The sequence below is a fragment of the Stegostoma tigrinum genome, chromosome 8 (assembly GCF_030684315.1).
Source record: "Stegostoma tigrinum isolate sSteTig4 chromosome 8, sSteTig4.hap1, whole genome shotgun sequence".
Lineage (NCBI taxonomy): Eukaryota > Metazoa > Chordata > Chondrichthyes > Orectolobiformes > Stegostomatidae > Stegostoma > Stegostoma tigrinum.
This window is the reverse complement of record NC_081361.1, coordinates 88829691-88856827: the sequence shown is the minus strand read 5'-3', so window position 1 is coordinate 88856827 and position 27137 is coordinate 88829691. Positions and strand designations below refer to the sequence as shown.

Here is a 27137-nt window from a genome sequence, read left to right as displayed (position 1 = left end):
TGAGTTCCTCCAGCCTCTGTTGTTGTTTGTTTCTCCCTTTCACATCTTAATTTCAACCCGTTTTGCATCTCTTGTTTTCTTTCTGCTCTTATTAATCACCCTTTTGTCTTTTGCACTGGGCCTCTACTCTATCTGCCCTCTTGGTCGATCTTTTTCCCCTTTCAGTTCTGAAGAACAATCATACTAGACTTGAAATGTTAATTCTGTTTCCCTCTTCACAAATGCTTCTAGACTTGCAGAGTCTCTCCAGCATTCTTTGATATTTCACTGATACGTTTCTGAGTATTTCTTAAAATTGGTACACTAAGATATAGGAGCAAAATTAGGCCATTTGGCCAATCAATTTCGCCTGATTTATTTCTCATCCACACTTTCTTTCCTTCTCCCTGTAACCCTTGATTCCCTTACTCCTCAAGAACATATCTATCTGTCTTAATTACGCTCAGTGACTTGGCCTCCACAACCTTCTGCAGCAATGAGTTCCACGGATTCACCATCCTGTAGCTGAAGAAATTCCTTGATGGTGGATGGCTGTTCAGACAGCAGCCGTGCAGTTAGGTCCTAGTCTCTCTACAAGTGGAAGTATCTTCTCTGTGCACTGTATCCAGGCTTCTGTGTTCTGTACACTTCAGTGAAATCTGACATTCTTCTAAAGACCATCAAGTACAGACCTAGAGTTCTCACCTGCTTATATGACAAGCCCTTTATCTGCGGGATCATTCTTGTAAACATCCTTTGGATGTCTCTAATGCAAGCACGCCTTTACTCAGTTACAGGGCCCAATACAGCTTGCACATTTTCAGATGCAGTCTGACCTAACCTTTATACAGTCTCAGCAGTACATCTCTGTTGTATTTTAGCCCTCTTGAAATGAATGCTAACATTACATTTGCTTTCCTAACTACCAACTGAACCTGCGTGTTCAACCTTAAGAAAATCCTGAACCAGGTTTCCAAGTTCCTTTCTGCCTCAGATTTTCAAAGCCTTTCCCCATTTTGAAAATAGTCTACAACTCCATTCTTTCCCTACTCAAGTGCATAACCTCACACTTCTGCATTGTATTACCTACCACTTCTTTACAAGCCCTTCAGCAGCTTCACCTGCTTCCTCATCACTATCTTTTCCCTCTATCTGTGTAATTTGCTAACTTAGCAATAATGCCCTTCGTTCCTTGGTCCAGATCGCTGCTGCTTATGGTCCCAACACTACAGAACTCCACAAGTCAACAACTGCCATCATTAAAATGACCTCTTTATCTCTACTCCCTGCTTTCTGCCAATCAGCCAATCCTCTGTCCATGCTATGCCTCGCCCCTAACATTATGGACTCTTATTTAGCCACCTGTGAGACACACTGTCAGATCTTCCAGAAATTCAATGGATCGTGTCCACTAACTCTCCTTTGTTTAACTGCCTCAGTTCTTTGCTGAAAGCCTTTTCTATCTTTGTATTAACTCTTAATTTGATAACTTCATTCCTGCCTTCTTCCACCGCCCATTAAAGTGAACTCTTTAAAAACTGTCAATCCTGTCACCAAACCTTGTTCATCAGTCGCCACAGTATGGTGGTCTGTTGCTGCTGTTCAAATATTGGTATTAACTTCTGATTTTCATCATTCCAGCTTTGGCATTCATGTGCTGCTTTGGCCATGAACATTTAAATTCTGTCTGTAAGTATTCGAACCATTTGATCACCTGTGGCAAAATCTCCCTTAAATGGCTTTGGTTCTGTTAAGCACCTTGGAATGTTAAACGTAGAATGAAAATGTAGGTGGCTAACAGCCTGAGACTAGGAGGGGGTTTTAACTAGGGTTTCCTTTGTAAATAAAGATATCTGAATTTAAAAACTTAATGAGCATCTGGATCAGTGGAAATCATTGTAAGCATAAAAATACCCCAATGAAATTGCAGTGCCTTTTCTCACCTTCTAAATGAATTAAATTAAAGCTGAATGTGGCATATCAGTTTGTTGCCTAAATCTTCGAGCATCTTGGAGATTGGCATTAAGATTTTAATAGGGGTCAATGGCTAAGTTTGATCTTTTCGTTCCTTAGCAGGAACATCTCTAAAGTTGTTCTGCCTAGAGTCTCCCATTGCAATTTGAGTTAAAGCAGAGCAGTTGTCCTGGGAGTGTATCAGGCATATGAGTGATTTGCCCTGCAAAGTGTTACTGGTTCTGACTAATTAGTGTCTCAATGCCGGGCAAGTTGGCCTGGGAGAGGATGCTGCTCTTGGACATTTTTCTTGCCGTGAGATTTGGAAATATATGTGAAGGCATCACTGGTGGTACTTCTGCAGTGCTTTGAAGTGGTTTCTATAGGTTTTTCAACGCTCAGAAGCATTTAGGATCACGTGGATCACAGATGCCCAGAAAACTATGACTAATGTTGAGTTTGAAATTCTGGTCTTACGTCCCATACCTCACAACAGTAACTAGATTTCAAAAAAGCTCTTAATTTATTGATATTTGGTAATTGTGAAATATGCTTTTCATAAATGCAAGTCTCTAACATTTTAGAGGTAGTAGGAACTGTCGATGCTGGAGAATCTGAGATAACAAGGTGTAGAGCTGGATGAACACAGCAGGCCAAGCAGCGCCAAAGGAGCAGGAAAGCTGACGTTTTGGATCTGGACCCTTCTTCAGAAATTTCCCCATTCCTGAAGAAGGGTCCAGACCTGAAAAGCCAGCTTTCCTGCTCCTCTGATGCTGCCTGGCCTGCTGTGTTCATTCAGCTCAACATGTTGTTATCTCTTCAACATTTTAGTTCTTTCAGTGTCTGCCAATCTATTTTCATGCGCTGTGTAGTCATGTTTACCATTCAGAATCAAAACACAATTCTGAATGTCTTTGGAGTAGCAGTAAGGCTCCATCTAGCAACCATTGGCAATCGTGCTTTTGTTCAGCTTCTTATATGTCAGGGTTGCATTATGTAATTTCATTTAAATTACCTGGAAATAGAACAGGTAAAGCCAATTGTTCCACTTTAAGTTCTGTATATTTGTGCTCCTACTTTGCGGTTGCATATTAAAATGATCGACTTTAGGTCAGAGACAATCCAATTGTTTTGATTACCTGGTGCACTATAGTTTTCCCATAATATATTTATTGGGAACATACGAAAGTATGTGTTTCTGAAAGGCAACGGCATAGCAGCGACTCATCATAACCGGTTGTGTCAGTAACTAGTCATAGCAACAGCAATTATTAGTTTAGCAGATGGTCAGCATGAAGTTAACATTACGAAAAACTCATTAACAGTTTCAGCATGTACAATAATCAGAAAATTGGGCCCACCCAAGAGCATTTAGTTAGAAAACACTTAGGCAATGCTGCAAGCGTCTTGACGTATAGGGATCTCGTTGTTTATCTGTGATTTGGCTATAGTGAATTTTTTTTATGCTGCGCAGGTGGATCGGAATGGATGAACAGTGGCAGCAACAGCAGTTGGAGCACCAGGGATAACTGGAAATCAGGTAGGATCTGAATGGCTGGACAACACAAATTGAAGTACCACAGACCTAGAAAACAGTTTGCTTTCTACAGTCACTTTCATTTGTCACTTCTATTTTGAGTGATGCAACATGCGGCTAATGTTTATTGTTTATGAAAAGATGATGCTGAGAATCTACAATTTGTAACTCTGTATGATGTGTGTTATTAGCATTTGAGGCTACTTACCTAAATATGTATTTATTATGCCATATGCTTCAGGAAGTATATTGCTTGCACCCCAGTCTCTACTGATGGCATTTTACCATCATTTAAGACCCTACAAACCATAAGTAAAACTACACTGTTTCAGTCTGTTTTGTAATATTTTACCAAGTAAAGCAGAGACTTGGGTAATTTTATTTCTGTAGGTTTCTGTTAAATTTAGCATTTTCTATTTGAGATGTGTGCATATGGAAAGTGGCCTTTCAAATGCCAGAATTGTTGCTCATTCTTGACATGCTTGTAAAATAACCTTCATGCCAGAGCTTCAAAGATTTGTAAACCACTCGAGACAAGTAATTTCAAGGTGAGAACTCTAAGTAGTTTTCTTTTTGTTTATGAATGTTGGTAGCTGTATCTTGTCAAACAGAGTTTGCATATCTGTGCAAGATTTTTTTTAATGTGCTGAAGATCAAGATACATTAGCAGTTTGCGCTACAAAGCAATTTCAAAATTGCACTGTTGATATAATATCAGTTAGCATTAAAACAGCTCAGTGGAAAATCTGCTAATGTGGTTGATTGTGGAATAGTGTTAATGAAGCCAAATAAATTGAACCCTGTACCATAGTTTCTGTGATGTGTTGCATGATGATGGCTGAGGTGCTTTTCTGTTTTATTTTGCTTGCAGTTTACAAGATTAGTTAAATGTCATGATTAGTGAATTTATTGCAAAATCTGATCTGAATGGTATGATTGAAGTCACAAAACATTCAAATTTGTATGCATCACCATTCAGAGAATAACCTTCTTTACCAAGTTGATTATGGAAAATTGTGAAAGGCAAACTGAACAATTTTTGGTTGAAATAAAATTTGGCTTTCTCAAAAAAAACAATGAATTTATAATAGTATTAATGGAAATGCAAATTAAACACAAGATTGAAAAGGCAAGGAAAGCAATAAGTTTTAGCTGGCAGCTGCATTCAAAATGTCTCATTGCGGATGGTTTTGCAGGCAACATTTAAGTAGTGAAAAATCTGATCCAAGTGTACAGCACAGTCAAATATCAGCTCAAGTTTGAGCACATCTTGTAGCAGATGGCTGAAAAATGAATTTAATATCTTAATCTCCCTAGGATTCTTCATGATTATCATATCTTGTGAAGATGTGAAACTTTGAAGTTTGTCCTGAAGCATTGATTCTTTATATTCAGACTGCAGGAGTCTCTGCCTTAATTACTATATGTTTTTCAATTGGAAGATGTGTATCTGTAAATCCCTGACTCCCTCCTTAGCAGTAAATGAATTTCCTGAAATGAATATCTTAAGCAGTAATTTTTGATTAAATCAGTTGAGTACAATTATTTGCAACTGCTTGAACGGGTAAATTTTTGATAAAATCAAAAGATCTTGTTCTTATTGCTTCAGGGTTTTGCAGATTTTGGAAAGTTATCACCATGGACGATATTGACGCCAAGACAAGTTTCAGTTGCAATAAGCGTGACTGAAGAAATATATTCATTAAGTGAATACTATGCATGACTCAACTGGGTTGTTGGGGCAACAAAGATGTCTATAGAAAATTGAGCTGTGATCCAAGAAATTAGGATCACCTTGGTTTGAGACAACAGAGCAATTGGGTAAAACCAAATACGTGCAGATGCTGAACGCTTGAAATAAAATCGAAAAATATGTGCTAGAGATTCTCAATAAGTCAGACAGATGCTTTGGAAAGATTGGTTTCATTAGCTATTTTGCATACTAGTCTGCTTTTGAAAAACACATTTTTCAAGATATTAGTGACGAGTGCAATGCTGGTTTTAATTCCTGCTCATAATGATATTCATATTTTGCAAACTATTGGTTCTGTTATGTAAATCAATGACAGCTGTTCAGGGTGATTAGCAATGGGCATCCTCCATAACCCATGAAATAGTTTTTAAAAATAATTTTAATATAATCTTGTGTATTCATTTGTCCAGATATTACCTGTACCTCTTTAAATTTAGTAAGATATATATTTTTTGGTATTTGTCTATGCAATTCTTAGAATTCTTCGCTAAATTGTAGGTTGAATTCATTGAAAAAGATCTTGCTCTGTTAGGCTAATAAGAATTGAGCCACTCAGGATTATTTTATTCTAACAAGAAGATCTTTGGAATTCTGCATTTATATTGGGTTCATGTGTGTGAATTTTGTTACACTTGAGCAGTTAAACTTTAAATATCTAAAATACTACTACTTGCTATGTAGTTAATTCTCATGCTTTTTCAAGATAGGGAAGTTCTGTATGCATTTTGCTATTATCAGGAATATGGCAAAAAGCTGCTAGTAAGGTTGGGGTGGTAGTGGATGAATTCCTGAGAGTGAAAGTTAGGTGACATAACAGATTCTTTTCTCACTTGCCTGCTCTTCACAAGCAGACCTGTGGGCAGAGCCTTAGAATTAGAGGGGGTAAATTTAAAACAGAAATGAGAAGACATTTCAGCCAGAGTGTGGTGGGCCTGTGGAGTTCATTGCCACGGAGCGCACTGGAGGCCAGGACGTTAAATGTCTTCAAGGCGGAGATTGATAAATTCTTGATCTCTCAAGGAATTAAGGGCTACGGGAACTTCCCACATTGGCAGCAGTGCTCCAACCAGTTTGGTGAAGAACAAATTTTGAATCTGGGGTCATGGCTTGTTCTGCACATATCTTCAGTCTGAGCAAGATGGGATTTAAACTGAATGAACTGAATTATTACAAAATCAGTAAAGATGAGAACTGTTCCTGACTTCTGGCTCTGTCAAGTCTTGGATGTATTTAGTTTAATTTCTGTCTCCCTTTTTAAAACACTGCCAACTCAACCCTTTCAGTTTGCCACAAATGATTGATGGCTGTTAAATACTTTGTCAGCTGTTAAATGGAAGTACTTAATGAGCTCTCAACTGAAAATATTAACTTTTGTTTTAATTAAAGGTATGGGGATGAGTGGTGACTATGAACGCAGCTCTTATGGGACCTCCAGATCTTTCCTGGAATCTTACCCTAGTAGGACTGAGAGGTAGGTGAGGCAATCTTAATCAGGTATTACTGCTGTCTTTAGAGTCATGCTGCACATTTTTAATTCAAAGATAAAAATGTATTGAACTAATTACAGACTTCAGTGTTGCAGCTCAGCTAAGCTTGTGTTGACTAGCTAGGATGGAAAAATTAATAACAAGGCAGAATTATTTCATTTCCAGGACAGATTATGTTGGATTGCTCTATTTCACAGCAATTTATTAGTACCATTAGAAACTGCTAATTAGACTTTTGACATTTTAGTCTAAAATAAATGAGCATGATTTAATTATTTCACCAACTTATTGGACTTCAGAATGATTGCTTTCATTTGATTTAAATTACATCAGAAACAGGTCATTGGTCACCAAACCTATCGTTAACAAAATATGTTTTAAAGTGGAAGGGTATTGTATGTGTAGAGTGAAATACAACAATATTGGTAGGTAATGCTGAGAGGGAAGCTTAACAATTATAATAAATTACAAGGTATCTAAATTGTGCAGACCTGCAAATGAGAAAATGTTTGCAGGTAGTTAAGAGAAATTATATAATGTTTACAGACACAATGGATTATTTTCAGAAAATGCTTATTTCCCTTGGCTAGCATTAATATGGTAGCAGTTCTGAGTATGCTGAGATGTTAAATGCTTCCTTTTTAAAGAAGGTAAATCCTTTTTGCTGCGGGTTTTTTGAATAAGTGTCACTAATATCAGATTATTGAAAAAGCTTTCCATTTCTTAACATTCATGTTTCTCACCGAATGAGCACAAAAACTACAAAAAAAACTTTGGATGGGAAAATTAAAAGACCATCTGAAAGTTTCTCTCATTCAATTTACATGATGCTTAATGGGAGGTGGAAATTCAAAATGCTTAAGCACTGAGGTGTTAGAAGCACACTGAAATGACTAGTTTTGAACACATCTCAAACAATGCAGTTGTTTCCTGATGGATATTTGCATAATAAGTAAAAATTCAGCTGGTGTTTTTTAAACAATGTTCCCATTTGGTACAAAGCCACAGCACATTTTTAACCTGGGAAAATAAAACACAGATTAAAAAACTCCCCCCACCCCAAGTGTCTCAACTTCCACTTGGAGCTGTAGTTCCATTTTTCATTTTTACTGGATGTGTATTTACCGTACAGACTTAGTGGTATTTCAAGAAGGCCACCTTATGAGCATTTGCGGTGGAAAATTAAGCCTGAACTTGTCCAAAGGTCCACATCCCGTGAATGAATGGCCCTGTTAGAAAATTTGAAAATGGACGTATTACCCGATACTCTTTTTAAGGCTGTCTCAGGGCACTTCAGGCTGACTGGAAAATTTAATACACCGTACCTGTCCCCATGTTGCGTTGTCAGTGCTAGCAGGCTACTATAGCCAGTAGTATTTGTAGTTTGTGTAGGTTCTATGTGATCATTGTGTACGCTTATATGTGAAACAATTTTTAAGCTTTGCTATTAATGGCATAAATGGCATCTTATCCTAATTCAGAAGAACACTTTTTATAAACATATGAACTTTATAATTCAAGTTGGTGTGAAACCAGAGTTGAAGTAGGCTTCTCACTACATGAGTGTGCCTCTGATCATCCAAAATGTACTGTATCTGCACTAAAGTTGCAAAGAGTACAGCCTCGATCAGCTGAAATGCAACAGATCTGATCTGAAATGTCTGGCATTGTAATTCTTGAAAGATATGTCAATATATCCACTGCAGATAAGCGTCTTGATGATTTCAGAGACTACAAAAACTATACCGATGATAATCCTGCTCAAAAGCAAAGCTTTTGGGAAACTCCACATTAAATAGCAGTCAATATGAAATCTAATTGGATTAGCATAACTATTGCATAAACTAGTGCTCTGGACACTTGTTCAAAGATGTGACTTTACATTAAATTGTTAATAAAATTAGTTCTTTAAAGAATTCAAACAGAATTCTAAAGGTTACTTGCTTATGATTGCTGGCTATGAATATGCTTTCATGTTCTAGGTAGGTTTAACATTTAAGTGAAATGCTTTAATTTATTACTGTAAATAAGTTTTCATGCTCTCTTTCAAAAAAAAATAGGAAAGTAACAACTTCTGTTAAGTGGTTCACATATAATACTGCAGTAAATGTCCATGGACTAATGGTTTAAATGCAAAAATAACTTGTACTTAATGCAGGAAAAATGTTATGTAACAGTTGTTGGAAATCTTAGATCTGATCAGCATGTCTTTTTAATTCTGTAAGTCTCCTTTAAAATCATTATAAAATACAATCTTTTGAGTTTGAAAACTTATTTTCATAGCACATTTAACAATATTTTAATACTGTATATAATTTATACAAACGTCAACAAAAATATATACCTACGAAAAAGGGAATGAATATTTGAACCCTTTTTAGCAGGTAAAAACAGTGTTTTGTTCTGGTTTTTATTGTATTTCACTGGTAACTTTACCGGTTTCCTTACTGTGCAATTTTTCCAGGTTTGGACCTTATGAGTCGCATGACTCCAGGTCTGCTCTGGATGGCCGTGATCTGTATAGATCTGGCTACGATTTACATGAACCAGGACGAAGTCGCTTTGGGGATAGCTATCCTGATCGATCCGAGAGCTCCTACAGGAATTTCGGTGATCAATACCTTGACCCCTATGAAGGTAGAAGCCAGAGCCGGTTATATGATAATGGCAGGTCTAACTGGGATGACACCTACACACATTCAAGTTCAATGCCTAGGGTGTGGGCTGATTCGGAAACAGGAACAGGAAGAGGAAGTTACTCTTCCTACAGCAGCTTTTCTTCACTCCTTACGAAGCCTTCAACTGTAGGCTCTCGGGGGAGGGGAATGCTTGCTTATTCTGGCAACGAGTATGGAGGAGGATCCCTTTCGATTCTGGGAGGACAAGGAGGAGGCAGAGGTCGAGGCAGAGAAGTAAGTACAGAATCTTTGAGATTCTATTCCCTTGCCACCTTTTTATGAAGGATACAAAATTAACTTTTTCTGGTAACTAGCATTATTTTGCTAGTGAGAGAAAATATTTTTCACATGCGCTGAACAGTTGATTGGTAGTATAGTTAATCAGTTGTTTTTAAAATGAGTTGAAAATTTTTGACTGTAGCTCCTATGAATTGGGTCCTGTATTAAAACTTTAAGGTAATTTTGATTTAAAAATCTTGGAATAAAAATCTTTTTTCCTTTCTGAAACCCCTCAAATTTTTGAAGTTTGGAACATAATTTCGACTCTTGGGATTCTCAAGGTTTGAAAAGAAAACATTGAACTCTTATTTCCTCCCAAACTTCTCTGTTAAAGTCTTAAAAAATATTGCTTCATTAGCTTTCATTTTGAGGCAGTCGGAATGATATTCTGCCAATTCACCAGCACTTTTGTGGAGGAATGAAAGGTATGTTTGCATGTGGACCTTGTGGATATTTATGGTTCTTGCATCCATTCACCATGATCAGGTAGCTTTGGAAATTGTGCTGGATTCAGCACAATTCTTAATTGCTAAATGTCGGAGTTCACTGAAATGTACAGTTTCATTTTACTTTAACACCAAGCCTGGTTTGCATGAGATTATTTTGAATCAGATTAAGCCATCTGATGTTTCCATATCCACCTTTTTTCTTTGAATATTTACCCTCTGATCTGAATCCTGAAGCAGAATTGCTGCAGTTGTGCTGCAAACTACTGCTTAACTAAACTCTTTAGGAAATGTTAAACTTATTTTTCATGCACGCAATGAGCACATGCTTTAATTTATAGTAACCAATTTAACTGAATATTCCACTTGTATCTTTGAAAAAAATATTAGATTGATGGATGTGCGAAATGATTCTCTGATCAGGAGAGGATAAGGCCCATAATCATGATAAGTGACAATGGAAGGCATTCAATTATTTTAAACTAATCCTTACATTTCCAATTTGACAGTCTTTTTCCCGCAACTTGGGTACCTTTACATTTTATATTCACTTGTATCTGAAAGTAAATTGGATTTTGCAACAATTTTCTACATGACACAACCGATTGAACGACAACATGAAAACAGCTCCAAGAACAGTTAACTGTGTGCTGTATTTAGATTCCCCTGAGAATTGTGTGCAATATATATGCCTTGAATATCTATTGACTTGTGCAGATTCAAATTGACATGAACATTTTGGCTTGTGCATGGTTATTAATGATTAGTTGCATCAGTTCTTAATGGATGTACATGAATGAGTTTGCTGTAAATGTAAAATGTATACACTTGTGATCTTTGGAAATGTTTTACATGGTATAGGCACCAGGAGTTTATCATAATACAAGATGTTTTCTCAAAGTATAGACAGATTCATGCAGTACACCTTAATATCTGGATTTCTTAAATTGTGCTTTGTAGTCACAGTACGTTTTATTATTCACCAGCATCATAGATGTGTTCTCAGCCCAAAATCTGAGTTAATGAGCTGTCTGGATTCAACAGAATTCTTACAGCTTTGAATATCTAACAACTGTAGTAGCTATGTCACAGAAATACAACATATCAGGAAGCTAGCAAATTTATTGTCATTTTGTTGTTGGTAAAGGTGTATTCTTTTTCAATAATTTTACATAAAATTGTTTTGTTAAAACATTTGCCAAATGATAAAGATTCAAGGATCTTTTATTTTCATGTTCAAATGAGCCGCCTATATTTAGCTTCAGAATTTCAACTCAGCACCAACCACTAAATGTTTACAAAGCATCCTAATGTGATGTCATACAGTTGTTTTGTTTTCTCTGCTTTATTTTTAAAAATATAGAACTTTTAAGTTTATACTGGGACAGAAGGGATGTAATTAAAGGAATTATCTCCAATACAGCTTTCTTAAATTCTGCAATCAATTTAGTTCACCTCACTTGAGCAATATCACTTGACAAGTCAATTCTTTTGAGCACTCCACCATTAGCCTTAACTTTATACTTCGTTGTCCTTCTTGACAGATCCTCTTGCTGATGGAAATTAAAGTTAACACAACGTTGATTAGTAGCCAAGCCAAACAACACTGCTTGGCTAATTGTTTAATACATAGCTGTCCATGTGCTGCTTTCCCATAAGCAGAAATGTCGGTCTTAATGCAAACACTATCTTTCCACTAAACCCTAGCCTTGCACATTTGATGTGTGCTTCTGCAACAACTGTTTTATACTTGAGTGCAGTTCTGCTGCCACTAAATTGAAGATCCCTTGAGCAGCAGAAGTGTCACAGGTGTCTTGTTTTCCAACTAAGCTGCATCACTTAACTTCTGATTACACTGGAAAGTAATAGAATGATGTTTTTACAGTATTAAGCATTGCTTCATTTCCTAATGAAATAACAATGATTACTTGAAATAATTTGCTTATAATCACCATTAGCAAATTTGAATATAGTTGTAGATTTAAGTTTATTTTCTTTTCCTTTCAGAGAACATGACAAGAAAAGCAGTATTGATATATCACTGATATATTAGTTACAAAGCATGAGAAAAGCATCCACTGATAGTTAATTTCTCCTCCAGAAGTTATGCACTTCTGAAGGGAAACATTTAAGATTTTTTTGATTGTTATTACTTGATCAAATTGTCCTGTAGGATTGCAGAAATCTAATTGATCAAAATTTGCTGGCAATCAGCTTTGCTTTTGAAAAGATTAGAATGCAAGCGTAGTGAAATGTCCCTCCAAGTATTGACAGCATATGCATAACTGTATGACATCCTGTGTGACCATTCATTTATAAACAAGGAAAAACTTAAGTTAAAATTTCACCTTTACTTGATTCTTCTCAACTCTGGCTGTGTATATCCTGCGGCTTAAGGAATGTAATTTTCTTCACACCAGCATTCAAATACTGCAAAGGTAGCCTGTCAACAGCTGAAGTTTGAGGATAAATGGAAAATGATGATGGGGTGTCTCTGTTTCATTCTGTTTTCCCCCTCCCCCCTCCCCCTGTAGCCATTCGCTCGTTTGTCCTCAATCCCCACACAACCATAACCTGGTATATGTCAATCTTCTTTGGCATTTTGCATTTCTGAGAAAGTTACTCATATTATAGTTATTTGACTGGTTGGACCTTTCCTAGGATTTCTTACTGATTTTTTTTTGTGGAGTTATACATTTTTCATGAGATTCAGGTCATGCACTGGAGATAAAAAAAATGAAAGTTTTCATTTGTGAGGACCACTTTTTCAAATGCTGTTGTCTACTATTCTGAGATGGATTTTGCATTCTAATATTCCTTTTCAACTACAAAGATAATTTTGAGTGCATGTAGATATTTCTTGTTCTCATGGACTAGTTCGTCTGTATCTCTGCGTTAATTTTGGGCATCAGTTGCTTCTTTCTTTGAATAAAATAATCATGCCCTGCAGCGCTTCTGTTGCACTGAAAGCTTGAGGTAGAATCCTAAACTATGGTTTTGAGTGATGTGCTAGGGAGCTACATCACAAAGTAGAACCCTGTCTAATGATCATTTCCAGATTAAGTTCTGGCTGGCATATTAAACACTACCTTTCCAGAGACTGATTCAGATATGAATCTGTTTGAATATATGGTTTAATTGTATAACTAGGAACTAGGCGTTGTAATTTTAAAATGGAGGGTGGGGTGGCAGTGAGCATCAAGTTAAGAAGAAATGGTGGTAATATTTTAAGGACAAAGGGGAGAAACTGGAAATGTTTACACTAAATTTGACAACCGTTATAGGACAAGGAATTAAGAATCTTTAATGATATTCCAAAAAAATTTGAAAGCAGTAACATTTATTTCCACAGAATCTTGGTCTGAGACAAAGTTTGCATAACTTGCAACAGACAGTGAATGTCTGCAATGACAAAGTTTAGGAACATTTGTGTTCAAATTTGTAACATTTGCTTGTTTTTTGCAATACATTACAGCTGTCAGACTTAGATATGTACTCAAGAACTGGGAGTGGTGTGTCATACAACAGAGGTGGGTTTTCATCAAATGTTGGAAGAGGCATGAAAAGGAAGGGGGCGCAGACCAACAAAGCTGCAATAAAGAAGCAGAAGGTAACAGCTGCTGATAAAGCTCTAAAAACATCTGGTAAGCATCTAATGTATTGCCTCGTGCAGAACAGTCGCTTGTCTCAATGTTACCAACTCGAGTAAATGAATTGACGTTGTAGGCTTGTTATTGGGTAAATTCATAGTAAATGTGTGTATGCTAATTAGTCAAAACTGTTTGACCTCTACCAAGAGCATTCACTGTCAGGATTATTTGTAAAGTTTAAATGATGGGACAAGATTCAAACAAAGTGGCAGAAAGGTTAGAAAGGACGTGAAGAAAAGCTGTTTTTTTACACAGGGCATTGAGTGTTTGGAATTTGCTGCCTGATATGATGATGGAGGCAACAAACTAAACTGTTTTCATAATTACGTGGATCTGCCTGTAAGGTCAGCATGGGTAAGGTGGATTGAATGGCCCCCTTCTGTGCTGTATAATTTCTGTGTTTCTAAGTCCTTTTCAAATTGACAGTGGTGGGGTCTCACAGGGGTCTCTTCTGGGGAACCACCCTTTTGCAATTTATATCAATAACTTAGATTAAGATAATGAAGGCTTAATAGGTCGTAGGAACGTAGGTCAGGAGCATATGCTGTGAAGGAGATGAGGTCACGGACCAATATTATATTCTGAGTGCGTGTACAAAAATCGGGGAGCTGGACTGTCACATGAAAAGTTGAAATTGTCCGGGAAGAATCTCTCAATAGTAATATCCAAATGTAGCAAATGATTAAAGATAAATGAAATGCTATCCTACATTATGAGAAGACTTGAACTCCGAAGTGTGGATGCTGTGCTTCACTTGAACAGCCCGTAGGTGATACCTTGTGTCTAATACTGGTCACAGTTTTAATCTTCAAAGAAGAATGTAAATGTGTTCGAGGTTAGTAGAAGCCTTACAGGATTGATATCTGGAATGAGTGTGTCGCTTTGCGAGGAAAGTTTGGACGGACTGGGCTCTTTTCTCTGAAGTATACGCTATCTTAAACAGTTTTAAGAGCTTGAATACAGAAATAATGTTTCTTGTGGATGAACCTAAAGCCAGTGTAAAAACTGAATGCGTTGATTTCTTAGGACAGATATGAAAAGTTTTTTTTGTCTGAATTATGCAAGTTTGGAATTGCCCCCCTCATGGTGGAAGCTGGGTTATTGTATATTTTGAAGTGGCAATAGATAGTTTGTTTTTTAAAATTAGGCAGGGGAACCCAAGGTATCAGGATTAGATGTGAATGCAGAATTTGAAACAGAAACAAGTTAGCCATGATCTTATTGAACAGTGCACCAGGCTTGAAGGCCCAAGAAACCTGCTTTTGCTCTTAGTTTATGTGAATGTATGTACCTTTGAGTATATTGACAAAAATGCACTTTTCTTGAAGGTGGGCATGGTCTAATCTTGTCCACCTCCATGTTCTAAACAGGGGGGAAAAAAAATTTAAAAATGTAAATTTTAAAAAAAATTTGAAACAGTCATTACAAGTGAAGTTCACTGTGCAGAGAGCCATAATAGATTTTTTTTAAAGAAATGTTACTGACTGTTGCTTCACTGAAGTATGATTGAGGATATTGTTGAAGCATCAATATTTGGAAAATAATGCTACATGTTTTAAAATAACTTGTAATTTGTGTACTATTGCACACAATATTGACATTGGTTTGTTATTATTTTTGCATTCATAAAATGCATATGATAGTTTATTGTTAATGTGGAAGATTATGTAATAATAGAAAATTATCTATTCAAATTTATTTCAGTGGTCAAGTCTCTGGCTAACAGTACTGCGACCAAGACCTCAAAGACTCTGGTAATACAATAGTCTCACTGACATTTACTTATTGTTAGATTGAAGATTTGTATCGTGTGATGTATCTATAATTTACACAAAACAGACAAGTCATGCTGAAAAGGTGGAAGTTGCATGAAATAGAAATTTGAATTTTACGTACTACTGTAGTGTTCTACAATGGTATAGGTAAAGTACATTTTTGGACAGAGTTGTGGAGAATATACCTAGCTTGCCTTTCCAAACTTCATCGTTGCTATTTTTACTGTTTTAATTTTGTCCCTTTTCAACAGTCTGCAGCAAATGTGGTTCAGGATCGAACGGCAAAGGATGAAGATTTTACAAAAGATGCCTATGAGCCAGATGCATATGAATGTTTTGATAAAAATGAAGGTAGGTAAATTCATTCTTTCTAAAGTAGAAACTTGGGTAACTTTCAGTAATACTTTCTAAAAAGAACATTATTATCAAGGTAAAAAGAAAACTGATAATGAAGATGAAGAAGAGAAAAAGAAACTGGAAGCACGAAGGGAAAAACAGCGGCGTCGACGTGAGAAGAACACTGAAAAATATGGAGAAGATTACCGGTAAGTTTAAATGTAATGGAGCCTATTTGACGTCAAAGCCAAAAATAAGGAAAACTGTCACAAAAACCTGACATTGCATCAGGTTTTGGAAAAAAATTGATTCGGAGTCTACAGAGTGATATAGACAGGTTAAGTGAATGGAAAAAAAGATTGCTAGGTGGAATATAATGTTGGAGAATATGCAGTTATCCACTTTGGCAGGAAGGATCGAGAAGCTATATCATATTTAAATGGAAAAAGCTGCAACAGATTTTGAAGTTCATGTATCACAAAAAGCTAGCATATATGTTTCTTAGGTAATAGGGAAGACACATTAAATGTCAATCTTACTTTGAAGGGGAATAGCGTGTAGAAATAAGGAAGTCATTGCTATAGTGTAAAGATTCTTAAGAGATTTGACAGGTTACGTGTGGAAAGATGGTTCTCCCTTTTAGTGTGGATCCATAAACAGTGGCCATAGTAGCTATTGTATAAATATGTATATTATTGAGCTTTTTTTAAATGATTCAATGCTGCACTTATTATCCATTCTTAATTTTCACCTGTAGGTATAGTTTTGGTTTCACTTTGAAATTCACTGAGGTGACCTTCTGATAAAGTTGCTTGCTTTTGGAGGGGCATGTTGAAATTACCGAGTTAGATTTAGGCAGGCTTGCACCTAAGAATTCAAGAGCAGACAGGTGAAGAATAACGAGCAGAAGAGACTTTCTCACACTATGCTACTGCAAATTGTTTTGAATAACAGTACAATTCAGAAGATTTTATAACTTACCTATCTGAAAGCGATTGTCTGTTATTTATAGGAATGCATTTACGTGCTCCCTTTGTAAATTTCGAACCACAGAGGAGCAGGAAATCGAGGCTCACCTGGAAACTCCTTATCATAAGGAGACTCTCGAATTCATTGGAAAGAACATTCTATTTGAAAAAGGAGCTGCTGACTTCCTTCATGTAAGCTATGTTTCTTCTATGAAAATAATTTCAATTGGAAACTGAACAGAATATATTTATAAGTTGAAAAACAAAACTATCCCAGTAACGCTTCATACAAAAATCTACGTTGGTGTAACTTAGTATGAAATTTGTTTCCATTATTAATGCCACATTACACAACATTCGCAGTTTGGAAAACTGCGGCCAACACGAACTGCAATCGATTGGAAATTTGATTTGAAGCACTTTTATTTCAATGTACTGCCTGTCATCACTGAAAAGCATTACAAACAAAACAGCTATGGCCAACTTGAAAAGGATTGAATTGAGCAGTTTTGTAACTCTACCTGTTAGAATGTAAGGAAATGAGACAGCCAGTTTGTGTTTTATTTATAGTATCACATAGTTATAGGAAAGAAAGTATAAAGCAATTACTGCGAATGCTGGAAATTGGAAATAAAAAGAAAATTTGCTGGAGAATTGTTGATCTGGTAGTGTCTATGGAGAGAGGAACAGAGTTAACGTTTTATTGACTTCTGTCCTGAAGAAGTGTCGTATCAAACTCAAAACATTAACACTGCTTCTATCTCCACAGAGGCTGCCAGCCCTGCTGAGTTACTCTAGCATTTTCACTTTTTACAAAGACAGATATGTGATTGGTTAATTAGTTTTAGTGGTTCTGTTTAACAGGTATATTTGGGCATGACAGCAAAAACACTTGATGAAATCTTATGTCTAAGGGGCCTCTGTTTATTACTTCTTAAAGTAGCATATCTAATATTGCATCAAATTTCCAGTGCTGCACTGAGGTGTAAGGCTGGATTGCATGCTCTAGTTTCTGGGGGCAAAATCTTAAATACACCATTCTGTGTCTCCGCTAAGAGTACTACTAATGTATTACAATTAACATTCAACACAAGATCCAACACTGAATTGACCTAGGTGCGTAAAATTGGCATTTAAAAGTGATTTCAAGACTGCTTCTCATGATTCAGCTAAGTTGTAAACTCTTTTTGTAAAAATTTTAATAATTATTGTATCCCTAGATTTGATCAATGCAATATAATTTGGTTTTCCTGTGAAATTCTGTTTCATCGGAAATGCATAATTTTTTACTTAGCAGCTGCCTTTTATGCTACAAGGCCTTACTGGGCTGCTTGAATACTGAGTTAAGTAATTTTGTTTGTTGTATTAATCGGCCCTGCCTGTGGCATTCATACCTGTAAAACCAAGCAGCTCTAGTTTACTGTGCAAATTGAACCTACTTGTTATTGGATTATTTATTGAACATAGAACATAACAGCGCAGTACAGGCCCTTCGGCCCTCGATGTTGTGCCGACCTGTCATACCGATCTCAAGCCCGTCTAGCCTACACTATTCCATGTACGTCCATATGCTTGTCCAATGATGACTTAAATGTACCTAAAGTTGGCGAATCTACTACCGTTGCAGACAAAGCGTTCCATTCCCTTACTACTCTCTGAATAAAGAAACTACCTCTGACATCTGTCCTAATAGAATTGGTATTCTGTTTTTACAGCAAAGTCTTGAGATCCTTTTCTTTCTTAAATTTAGAAAAAAAGGGGATACATAACGCTTCACTTGAATGAAATGTTGGTTTATCTAAACTCAAATTAGCCAAAGAAGTGGGATTCTGTTTACTATTTAATTCACAATGGAAAGGTTCCTTATTTCAGCAATATGAAAAGTAGCATAGTCTATAATGTTTTCTATCGAGATCATTTATTTGTTAATTTATGTTGTTTGTATTCTGTTCAGTGTTTGCACAACTAGTCAGGTATGGCACAAAATGCTCAGTTTTAACAGTTGTTACTTTGACAATATGAACTTGTGATATAACCCTGAAGTCGGATTGATTTGTAAACCACTTATGTAAATGTGTATATGAGAGAGACAGTGTGACACTGACTTGCTACATTAAAATTTTTGAAATTCTGTTACCTAGGAGAACACCTCAGCACAAGCGATGTTGTAAAAGCAGCATTGCATTGCTGAGACCTTTTTGTTGCGGTTGACGGAGAAATATCGATCAGCGCACTGAGGATGAATTCTTTGATTAGTGACATAGTATATGTAGCATTCACGTGAACAGATGTGAGAGACCTTTTTAAGATCAAGAGGAAGATCTGCATCGCATCATCTCTGCTATTTAATATCACTAGATCATGAAGTGTAAACTGTGGAGTTGCATCCACGTTGTTCTGAATTCCCAAAGTTGGGTGCTGTCGGCCAAGTGGTTTGTGATTTCACCTGAATTCATCTTTGGATTGTTTGCTTTGAGTACCCCCAATAGGTCATAAAACTTTTAATTTTATTCTCGCTTAATATATTTTAATGTAATTGTCCCTTTGAAAGTCTGCTTAGAATTTGCTACCGTGATCTTTTAACAAGGCTGAGTATCTTCTAAATGTAATTTATTTAGGCATCAATGGTCAACAAGAATAAAAAGATTGCTGCTCGTAAGCAGCTGCAACAGCAGGAGCAAAAGGAGCCAGCGCAGAAACTTGCGAAGGACATTTTAATGGGTTGGTTACATATTGGCATATTTTAAATCCTGTTTTTAAAAATTACTTAAGTTTTCTGAATTGCAATGTAGTTACGTGCGTTACTGGTTATTAGCTGTTATAGACTATCATATTATACCACATGCTCATTATTGTGAAGTTTTGTATTTAATGAAAAGGTTCTAAAGAATATACAGTAGATCTCGATCTATCATTTCCCTTCCATAACATTTATTAAAAATTGAGTGGGTAATGATTATTATGATAATTAAAGTTTCACTGTTAATCTACATGTTGAAATAGATTCTTCATTGTCAGACTTGTGTAATCTAAAAAAATGGCTGCAAAGTATCCTTTTCAGTGAATAGTGGCAGATTTGGATACATGAGTTTGTTAGCCTTACATTTTAAAAAAAAAGGTGTGGTGAATACTTAAGTTCTGAATTAGGGCCTAACAGGAAACCACAAGCTATTTGCTTTCTGTTAGATAGTAGGAATAATCACCTAACAAAGTCCATAATTTTTCTTTAATTTTGTGAGCTTCACTGTTACCTAATGCCCTTTTATGTGGAACGTATGCAAATCCTTCGAGAAACCCATCCATATTTTAAAGTATGTATATATTGGTACTTAATGACAATCGTTAATTTCTTCACAATTACATTTGTATCCAACATTCATTGACTAATGGATAAACTACACGATGACATAGGAAATGTAAGCACCAGTAGGCCACTTGGCCATCAAGCCACTTCCACATTCAACTTCAGCATGACTGATTCTGACTCTGTCTTTTGATGTCCTGCTCTTATTCTCTGTCTTTTTGATTCTTCTAGCATCTAGAAATTTGAGAGAGACTTGGCTTGCTATCCGTGTTTCTGAGAGGTTCCCTCTCATTCCCTCTAAACTCCATTTTTTTTTCCTTTACTCATTAACGGGATGAGGGCGTCACTGACCAAACAGCATTTATTGCCCAGGGGGCAGTTCAGAGTCAGCCACATTGCTGTGGATCTGGAGTCATATGTAGGCCAGACCAGGTAAGGATGGCAGTTCCCTTCCCTAAAGGACATTAGTGAATCAGATGGGTTTTTCCAGCAATCAGTAACGGATTCATGGTCATCATTAGATTCTTAATTCCAGATATTTTTATTGAATTCAAATTCTACCATTTGTCTTGGCGGGATTTGAACTTGGGTCCCCAGAATGTTATCTGGGTGTGTAGATTAACTGTCCAGCGATAATACCGCAAGCCCATTGTCTCCTCAGTTACAAACTAAGTATGGTCAACCCAAACTCTGCTACACCAGGATTTGGTAAGGAGACCAAACTGCATACAGAATTACAAGTGTACTATCTGGGACTGAATCCCTACAGTGTGGAAGCAGGTTTTTCAGACCATCAAGTCCACAGCCTCCCTCTGGAGAGCATCCCATCCAGACCAAACCCGTTTCTGTAACCTGCATTTCCCAAGGCTAATCCATTTAGCCTATATATCTCTGGACATGATTGGCCATGCCAAATTGCCGATCTGCCTAACCCGAACATCTTTAGGCTGTGGGAGGAAACCCACACAGACCAGGGGAGAACGTGCAAATAGCTCACGACTATGAACTCAACATAGACAGTCGCCTGAGGCTGGAATTGAACCTGGGTGCCTGGTCCTGTGAGGCGGCAATGCTAACCATTGTGCCATCCCAAGCACTAGCCCCTTTGATACCCAGTTTAGCGCCACCTTCCACTCTGCAAATGACTCATTTATTCCAGCTGGTTCTTGTATGCTAATCAATTTTCAAACTATCCCAGTATGTTATCACTGGTCTATTGTGCTTTGGTGCTGGTTGTCTCATCTGTTCTTTTAGTCACATTCTCAAAAGCTGCAGTAGGTTTATCGAGCATAATTACCACATCATAAATCCATGTTGACTTTGTGTAATCCCATTGGTGTTTATGGTGTCTTGTTAGTATGTCCATACAGGTTCCAATATTTTCCCTACTACAGATAGTCTAACTGATCTGTAATTCCCTGCTTACTGCCTCCTTTTTTTAAATAGGAGGGTTGCGTTTGCTATCCTTCATCTGGAACTGGTCCAGAACCTTCCAAATTTTGACAACGACAACCAACACATCCACTAAGTGCAAGGCCATCTTTATTTAGCACTGTGAAATGTGGATTATCAGGATTTATCAGCTTTCATCTCATTAAATGTCCAGCTTTTCATTTTTACTAATATTAATCTATTTCGGTTTTTACTTCCCAATAGAGCTAGCATACCCCTTTTTCGTCCTGTTCGTAAATGAACAGGTGCATTGCACTGAGAGTTAATCATATTAGACCATAGAACATTGCAGCACAGATGTTAACTTCTTTGTGATTACCAGGTCAGTCCTGCATGATGCAATTTTCAAATGTGTGAAATAGCAGGACAATAGACTTCTCCAGTATTCTTGGGAATAATTTATCTACAATCAGATGGCCATTTGTTCATTTGCTTTTATCATTTCTCTGATTTCAGACTGTAGAAGATGTGCGTTTGTCTAGGTTAACCTTTTGACACCCGTGTAGAAGCTCTTAGTGTGCTTTTATGTTCCTTGCAGGTTTACTGTTGTATTCTGTTGTTTCCCTCCTTAATCGACATATTGGTCCTCATTCGAATAATAAACTGCTCCCAATCCTCAGGTTTGCTACTTTTTCTAGAAATTAAGTATTATGACTCTCTGGATATAATGCTATCCTTAATTTGTTTTGTTTGTAGCCATGGTTGAGCAATTTCTGTTATGTTTAGTTACCCAAAAGATATGTTTCACTGTTACAGTGCCTACTTCAGTTTGTTAAACATCCGCCATTACCTGTCCACTGTCATGCCTTTCAACAGTATTACTCAGTATATCACAGTCAATTCATGACTCGACTCGACTCCATAGTTCCCTTTGTTCAGATTTAGGACCCTAGTTTCGGTTTGTATTGTTTTGCTTTCTATCCTAATGAACAATTCTATCATGTGGCCACTTATACCTAAAGGATTTATAACATAGAACATTGCAGCACAGTACAGGCCCTTCGGCCCTCGATGTTGTGCCGACCTGCCATACCAATCTGAAGCCCATCTGACCTACACTATTCTATGTATGTCCATATACTTGTCCAATGACGACTTAAATGTACTTAAAGTTGGCAAATCTACTACCGTTGCAGGCAAAGCTTTCCATACCCGTACTACTCTCTGAGTAAAGAAACTACCTCTGACATCTGTCCTATATCTTTCGCCCCTCAATTTAAAGCTATGCACCCTCGTGCTCGCCGTCACTATCCTAGGAAAACGGCTCTCCCTATCCACCCTGGTTTTTCAGTCTGCATATGCATTGTTTTACCGTGAAATTTGCACATTTTAAGGATCCGTCATGCACAACTGATCTGGTTAATCGTAAGTTAAATGACATAATCAGAGTTTGGCTGTAATTACATTCATCCATTTATGAATCATAAATGATAAGTCGTATTTTAGTACGGTTTTACATCTTTCGGCTGAGTTCTTCACATTCCCATGTGCCATTTATGGAAATCATTTATATGTTTATTTTAAGAATAAGTAAACAAATTACATAATTTTCTTTTGCCTTATAGGGGTTGCTCCAGATGACCAAATGAAGAGAGTTGAAGCTGTTCAGTGTGCAGTGTGCAATACCTATATTCCTTTCCTATTTCATTCAGTACAACAACATTTGAAGTCTAATGAACACACCAACAGCAAGAAGGTATTTTTTTTTTATTTTGAAGCCTCTGCAAAAAGTAGTTGGCCTCTTCATTGTTACACTTAGAGTTTGTAAAAACATCACCAAGAGTTTTTAAAACTGAGTGAAATTGTACATTGGATTAATTTACAAATAGTATTTACATTGTAGTTTGTATTCTGTATTTGAGCTAACCAATAACCAGTTATACTTGCATGGTGTCTTCAGTTGTTAAAATATCTCCGTAAGCAAGGAGATGGTGCCAGCTACAAACGAGATTCAAGGATGTGGAAGGAGAGAGGAAAGCTGTTAACTCCTCATGACTTCACTGAGCAGAATAGGCAGTGAAAATTCACTCAAAATGGGGGAAAAAGCAAAGAGTATGGGCTTAGCTAGAGATTTGGAATGGCACATGTGGTTTGTGGATTGTGATAAGCACTGGAAAGAATTATGAATGGGGTGGTTTTGAAAATAATATACTGCAGACACACGCAGTCAGTGTTTGCAGAGATTGATGTGACAAACAATGGGCCTTACATTGGCATCAGAACCAGAAATTGATACAAAGGAAGCTGGTATCATTTAAACCGTAAATCCAAAGTGCTTCAAGAGTGTAAAAGTTTGTTCTTAAAGGCTTAATTTACACAAGGATCATTTAAGCTTTCTGAAGGTAAACTTACTTTTACTATGGAACCTTTTTTCTTTTGTGTTGCTGCTCACTTTTCTTTATTTCAGAATTACCATGACCAAGTCAGAAGGGAAAGTCTCCTCACAGCCAGCAGCATGCTGAACAACCCAACTGTTAAAGCTAAATTTGATATGTTCTTAAAGGTAAGGCTGAAGTAAGTAAGTCCTCAAGATCACTAGGACTTGAATCATGGTTTGTAGAAAAGAAAGTGATATTGCAGTCTAAGGAGGCAGCATTGTGTTGTGAGAAAAGTGGTAGAAAGTTGTGACAGTTGGACTTGGACGGAAGAGTGCTGACCTATTGTTCAGGTAAACCTTATGTTGGGTAGTTTGGTGGCTTTTGTAGGGAGAGTGGAGTCTCCACTTCTTAGCTAGGTTTCTGCCAAAGTATCAATAGACTTGCTAAAAATGGATACTGCCATAGCTTTCCATCTAGCACCTTACAGGGCAATTCACACTAGTGCCAATTCAAGTGGAAAATTAGCATTCATACAGCATGAGAGGACTGTGCCGATTGGCAAACAGACTCTTTTAGAGGCATTGCCCTGGAGACCGCTCAATTAATGTTGATTGACCCTTAAATGCCAGGCTTTCATTTAAATCAAACAAATTAACTCTGACTCTCATTAGTTTGGCCGTTGCCCTGAAGAATGAACCAGTGAATGACTTGAGTTGAAACAGGCACACTGTTTTCACCCGTTCTTTCTGTCTAAAACAATAGAGCCCTGTACATTCATATGTGTAACTTCCAGTGTACACAGGTTTGTGACTCTGCAAACCCAACTGACTGTACTGAATTGGTTGTTTGCATAATTTTATATACAACTGAATTTGTCCAACAAATGTTCAATTGTAGAATCACATCTAATATTGGATACTTGAGTTTTGGTAGCACAGGTTGATTGGATAAGGCCTGTACCTTGCTCGTTGCAAACAGCTCAACGATGATACCATCCATCAGTCTTTGGGATGTCTGACCTACATACCTGGCATCTCGTGGACTGTATTTCACATAAAATATTATTAATTTGTGTGGTGTTCAGACATCGTTTTGACTTGACAGCAGTATCCTGGCGCTGGTGAGTGCCACCTGTGTTTCTGCAGCCTTCATCAGGAGTCCCAACCTGAAACGTTTTAAAACTGAGTGCCGTTCTGATGCTGCCTGACCTGTTCCTCCAGCTCCACACTGTATTGACTCTTGACTCCAGCATCTGCAGTTCTTGCTATCTTTGACTGACCAGTGTACATTTCAGTGAGATTGGTTTTATCAGTAACCTCATAAATAGGGCCCGAGGCTATTTGTTTATCATGCACGTTTGATCCTGAAATGGGACACAACACAGCTACCCAGTGGAGTAATGATTACCCTGATCCAACTAGCCTGTACATGCAAAAACTCTTGACCGTGTCAAATGCTCTTCCACATGTAGACATACACAGTTGGAAACATTATTTCCGCATCCAGTCTGTAAAAACCTTTCAGAATTTTTAAGATCTCTTGGACTACCTGTCAACCAGTTTTCTAGAGAGGTGACGCAGCCTGTTAACCCTTTCCTGATGTGTAGACCAACTGTTAGCATCCTTGTAAATTTTCTTTGCATTACTTCTATCAGTAGTGAAGTCTAACTAAGGTTCATACAGGTTTAACAACTGCCCTGCTCTTCAGTTCCATCCCTCTGTACATAATACCTAATGCTTTGTTTGCTTTTCTGCGATGCAGCTTTGAGTGACTTTATTTATTCTGCAAGATCTAATTTGTTGCAGTTGTCAGTTCTTACTCTTGCCTAAACTAAAATACTTTTATAAGCAAATAAGTTGTGTATCTATCATTGGATTTCTTGCTTCCACACAGGGTGAAAACCCTTTTGAAAATCCTCAGGAGCAACAACAGCAGCAGCAGCAACAACAGGATCTGCAAGATCAACCGGTAGAGGAAGCATCAGAGCAAGAGGAGTTGAGAATGGAGGAAGGAGCAAGTGAGCCTATTGATCAATAGCATCTTCAGAGTGGGCATGAAATAGTTTGGTCAATTCTGAATCTGTAAAAAAAAGTAATGAATAAGATATATTTACTTGGCATTTATCTTAAAGCACTGTTGTGGTGGTTTAATATTCCTTGGCTGATTGTAACAGAAATGCTTTTTTCTGCAACCTGTATAGTAGTGTTTTTGTTAACAAGATAGTGATAGCTTTCCTTGAATAACCATGTAGTAATGAAGACAATATAAACTACTCTTAAGTACTAAAGAAATCTTAAGACTAAGTAATGAATGGCTTGGTCAAAAAGGAAGTTGTGATAAAAGGAGAATATGTTCAATGAGGCCTTCAAGTTCTTGAATCCTGAACAATCTTCTTTAATTTTTTTCAAGAAAACTTTTTATGCATCTTAATATGTGTGCTGTTTAGAACTTTGTGTTTAATAACTCAGTGCTTTTTTGTTGCATTGTTTAGGAAGGTAACTGTCCTGTCGTTTTTCTCAGACATTTATAATGTTGGAACGAATTAGAATACAGTTGTCACTAGTTTGATACGTGAATAGTAGTTTGTGTTGAAATGTTTTGCTGTCTGTACTGTAAAGTCAAAGTCTGACTTCATCTTTTCATCGTTATCCTATGTATATCTTTGTACGCTACTGATAGCAATAAAAAGTTTTAGGAATGTAGTCTGTTGACAGTGTGCTGTGTGAAGTGTTTAACAATTGCATGATTAATTTTTGTGTTACACAAAATTGGCAAGATTGTGATATGCAAATCCTGAGCACTCTTCCAAGTATAGGTTATCAGGAAGAGTCTTATAGCTTATGCAACAGTAGGCAGTAGTGTCTCTGGATTTACCAATAAGAGCTAGAAAGCAGTTAACATTGCCAGGGAATATTTGTAAAACTGCAAAGTTTAGGAGATTTTAAACTGGGTGAGAAATTGTTTTATTTGGGTACATAATAGAAGTCGGGATGAAGGGAACAATATTGATAAATCTATTCCTCGGGGGTCTCTCCTGCATGCTTTATTTTCCATCATATTCCTAACTTGAATGAAGCAATACATGAGGCTTAAAACTTAATACAGGTTTTGGGTAAAGTTGAAGCATCCTGTGAACCACTGTTCGTATGTGTAATGTTAGTAATCAGACATTAGCAATGACCACCACATCAGGGAAAAACCGGTAAAAAGTTGAAGGGTGGT

At 37.0% G+C, this 27137-nt stretch overlaps 1 protein-coding gene across 1 annotated transcript in view; it reads left to right on the top strand.

Moving 5' to 3' along the window:
• znf326 (zinc finger protein 326) overlaps positions 1-26617 on the top strand; it is a 28932-nt gene extending 2315 nt beyond the window's left edge. The window contains exons 2-13 of the mRNA XM_048539128.2: positions 3407-3472; positions 6609-6693; positions 9174-9621; positions 13588-13756; positions 15467-15516; positions 15789-15888; positions 15968-16082; positions 16886-17033; positions 19460-19562; positions 23163-23293; positions 24005-24100; positions 25809-26617. Coding sequence (XP_048395085.1) covers positions 3407-3472; positions 6609-6693; positions 9174-9621; positions 13588-13756; positions 15467-15516; positions 15789-15888; positions 15968-16082; positions 16886-17033; positions 19460-19562; positions 23163-23293; positions 24005-24100; positions 25809-25952 — 1655 coding nt within the window. The 3' untranslated portion in view covers positions 25953-26617. The remainder of the gene's footprint in view (positions 1-3406; positions 3473-6608; positions 6694-9173; positions 9622-13587; positions 13757-15466; positions 15517-15788; positions 15889-15967; positions 16083-16885; positions 17034-19459; positions 19563-23162; positions 23294-24004; positions 24101-25808) is intronic.
• The last annotated feature ends 520 nt before the right edge of the window (positions 26618-27137 follow it).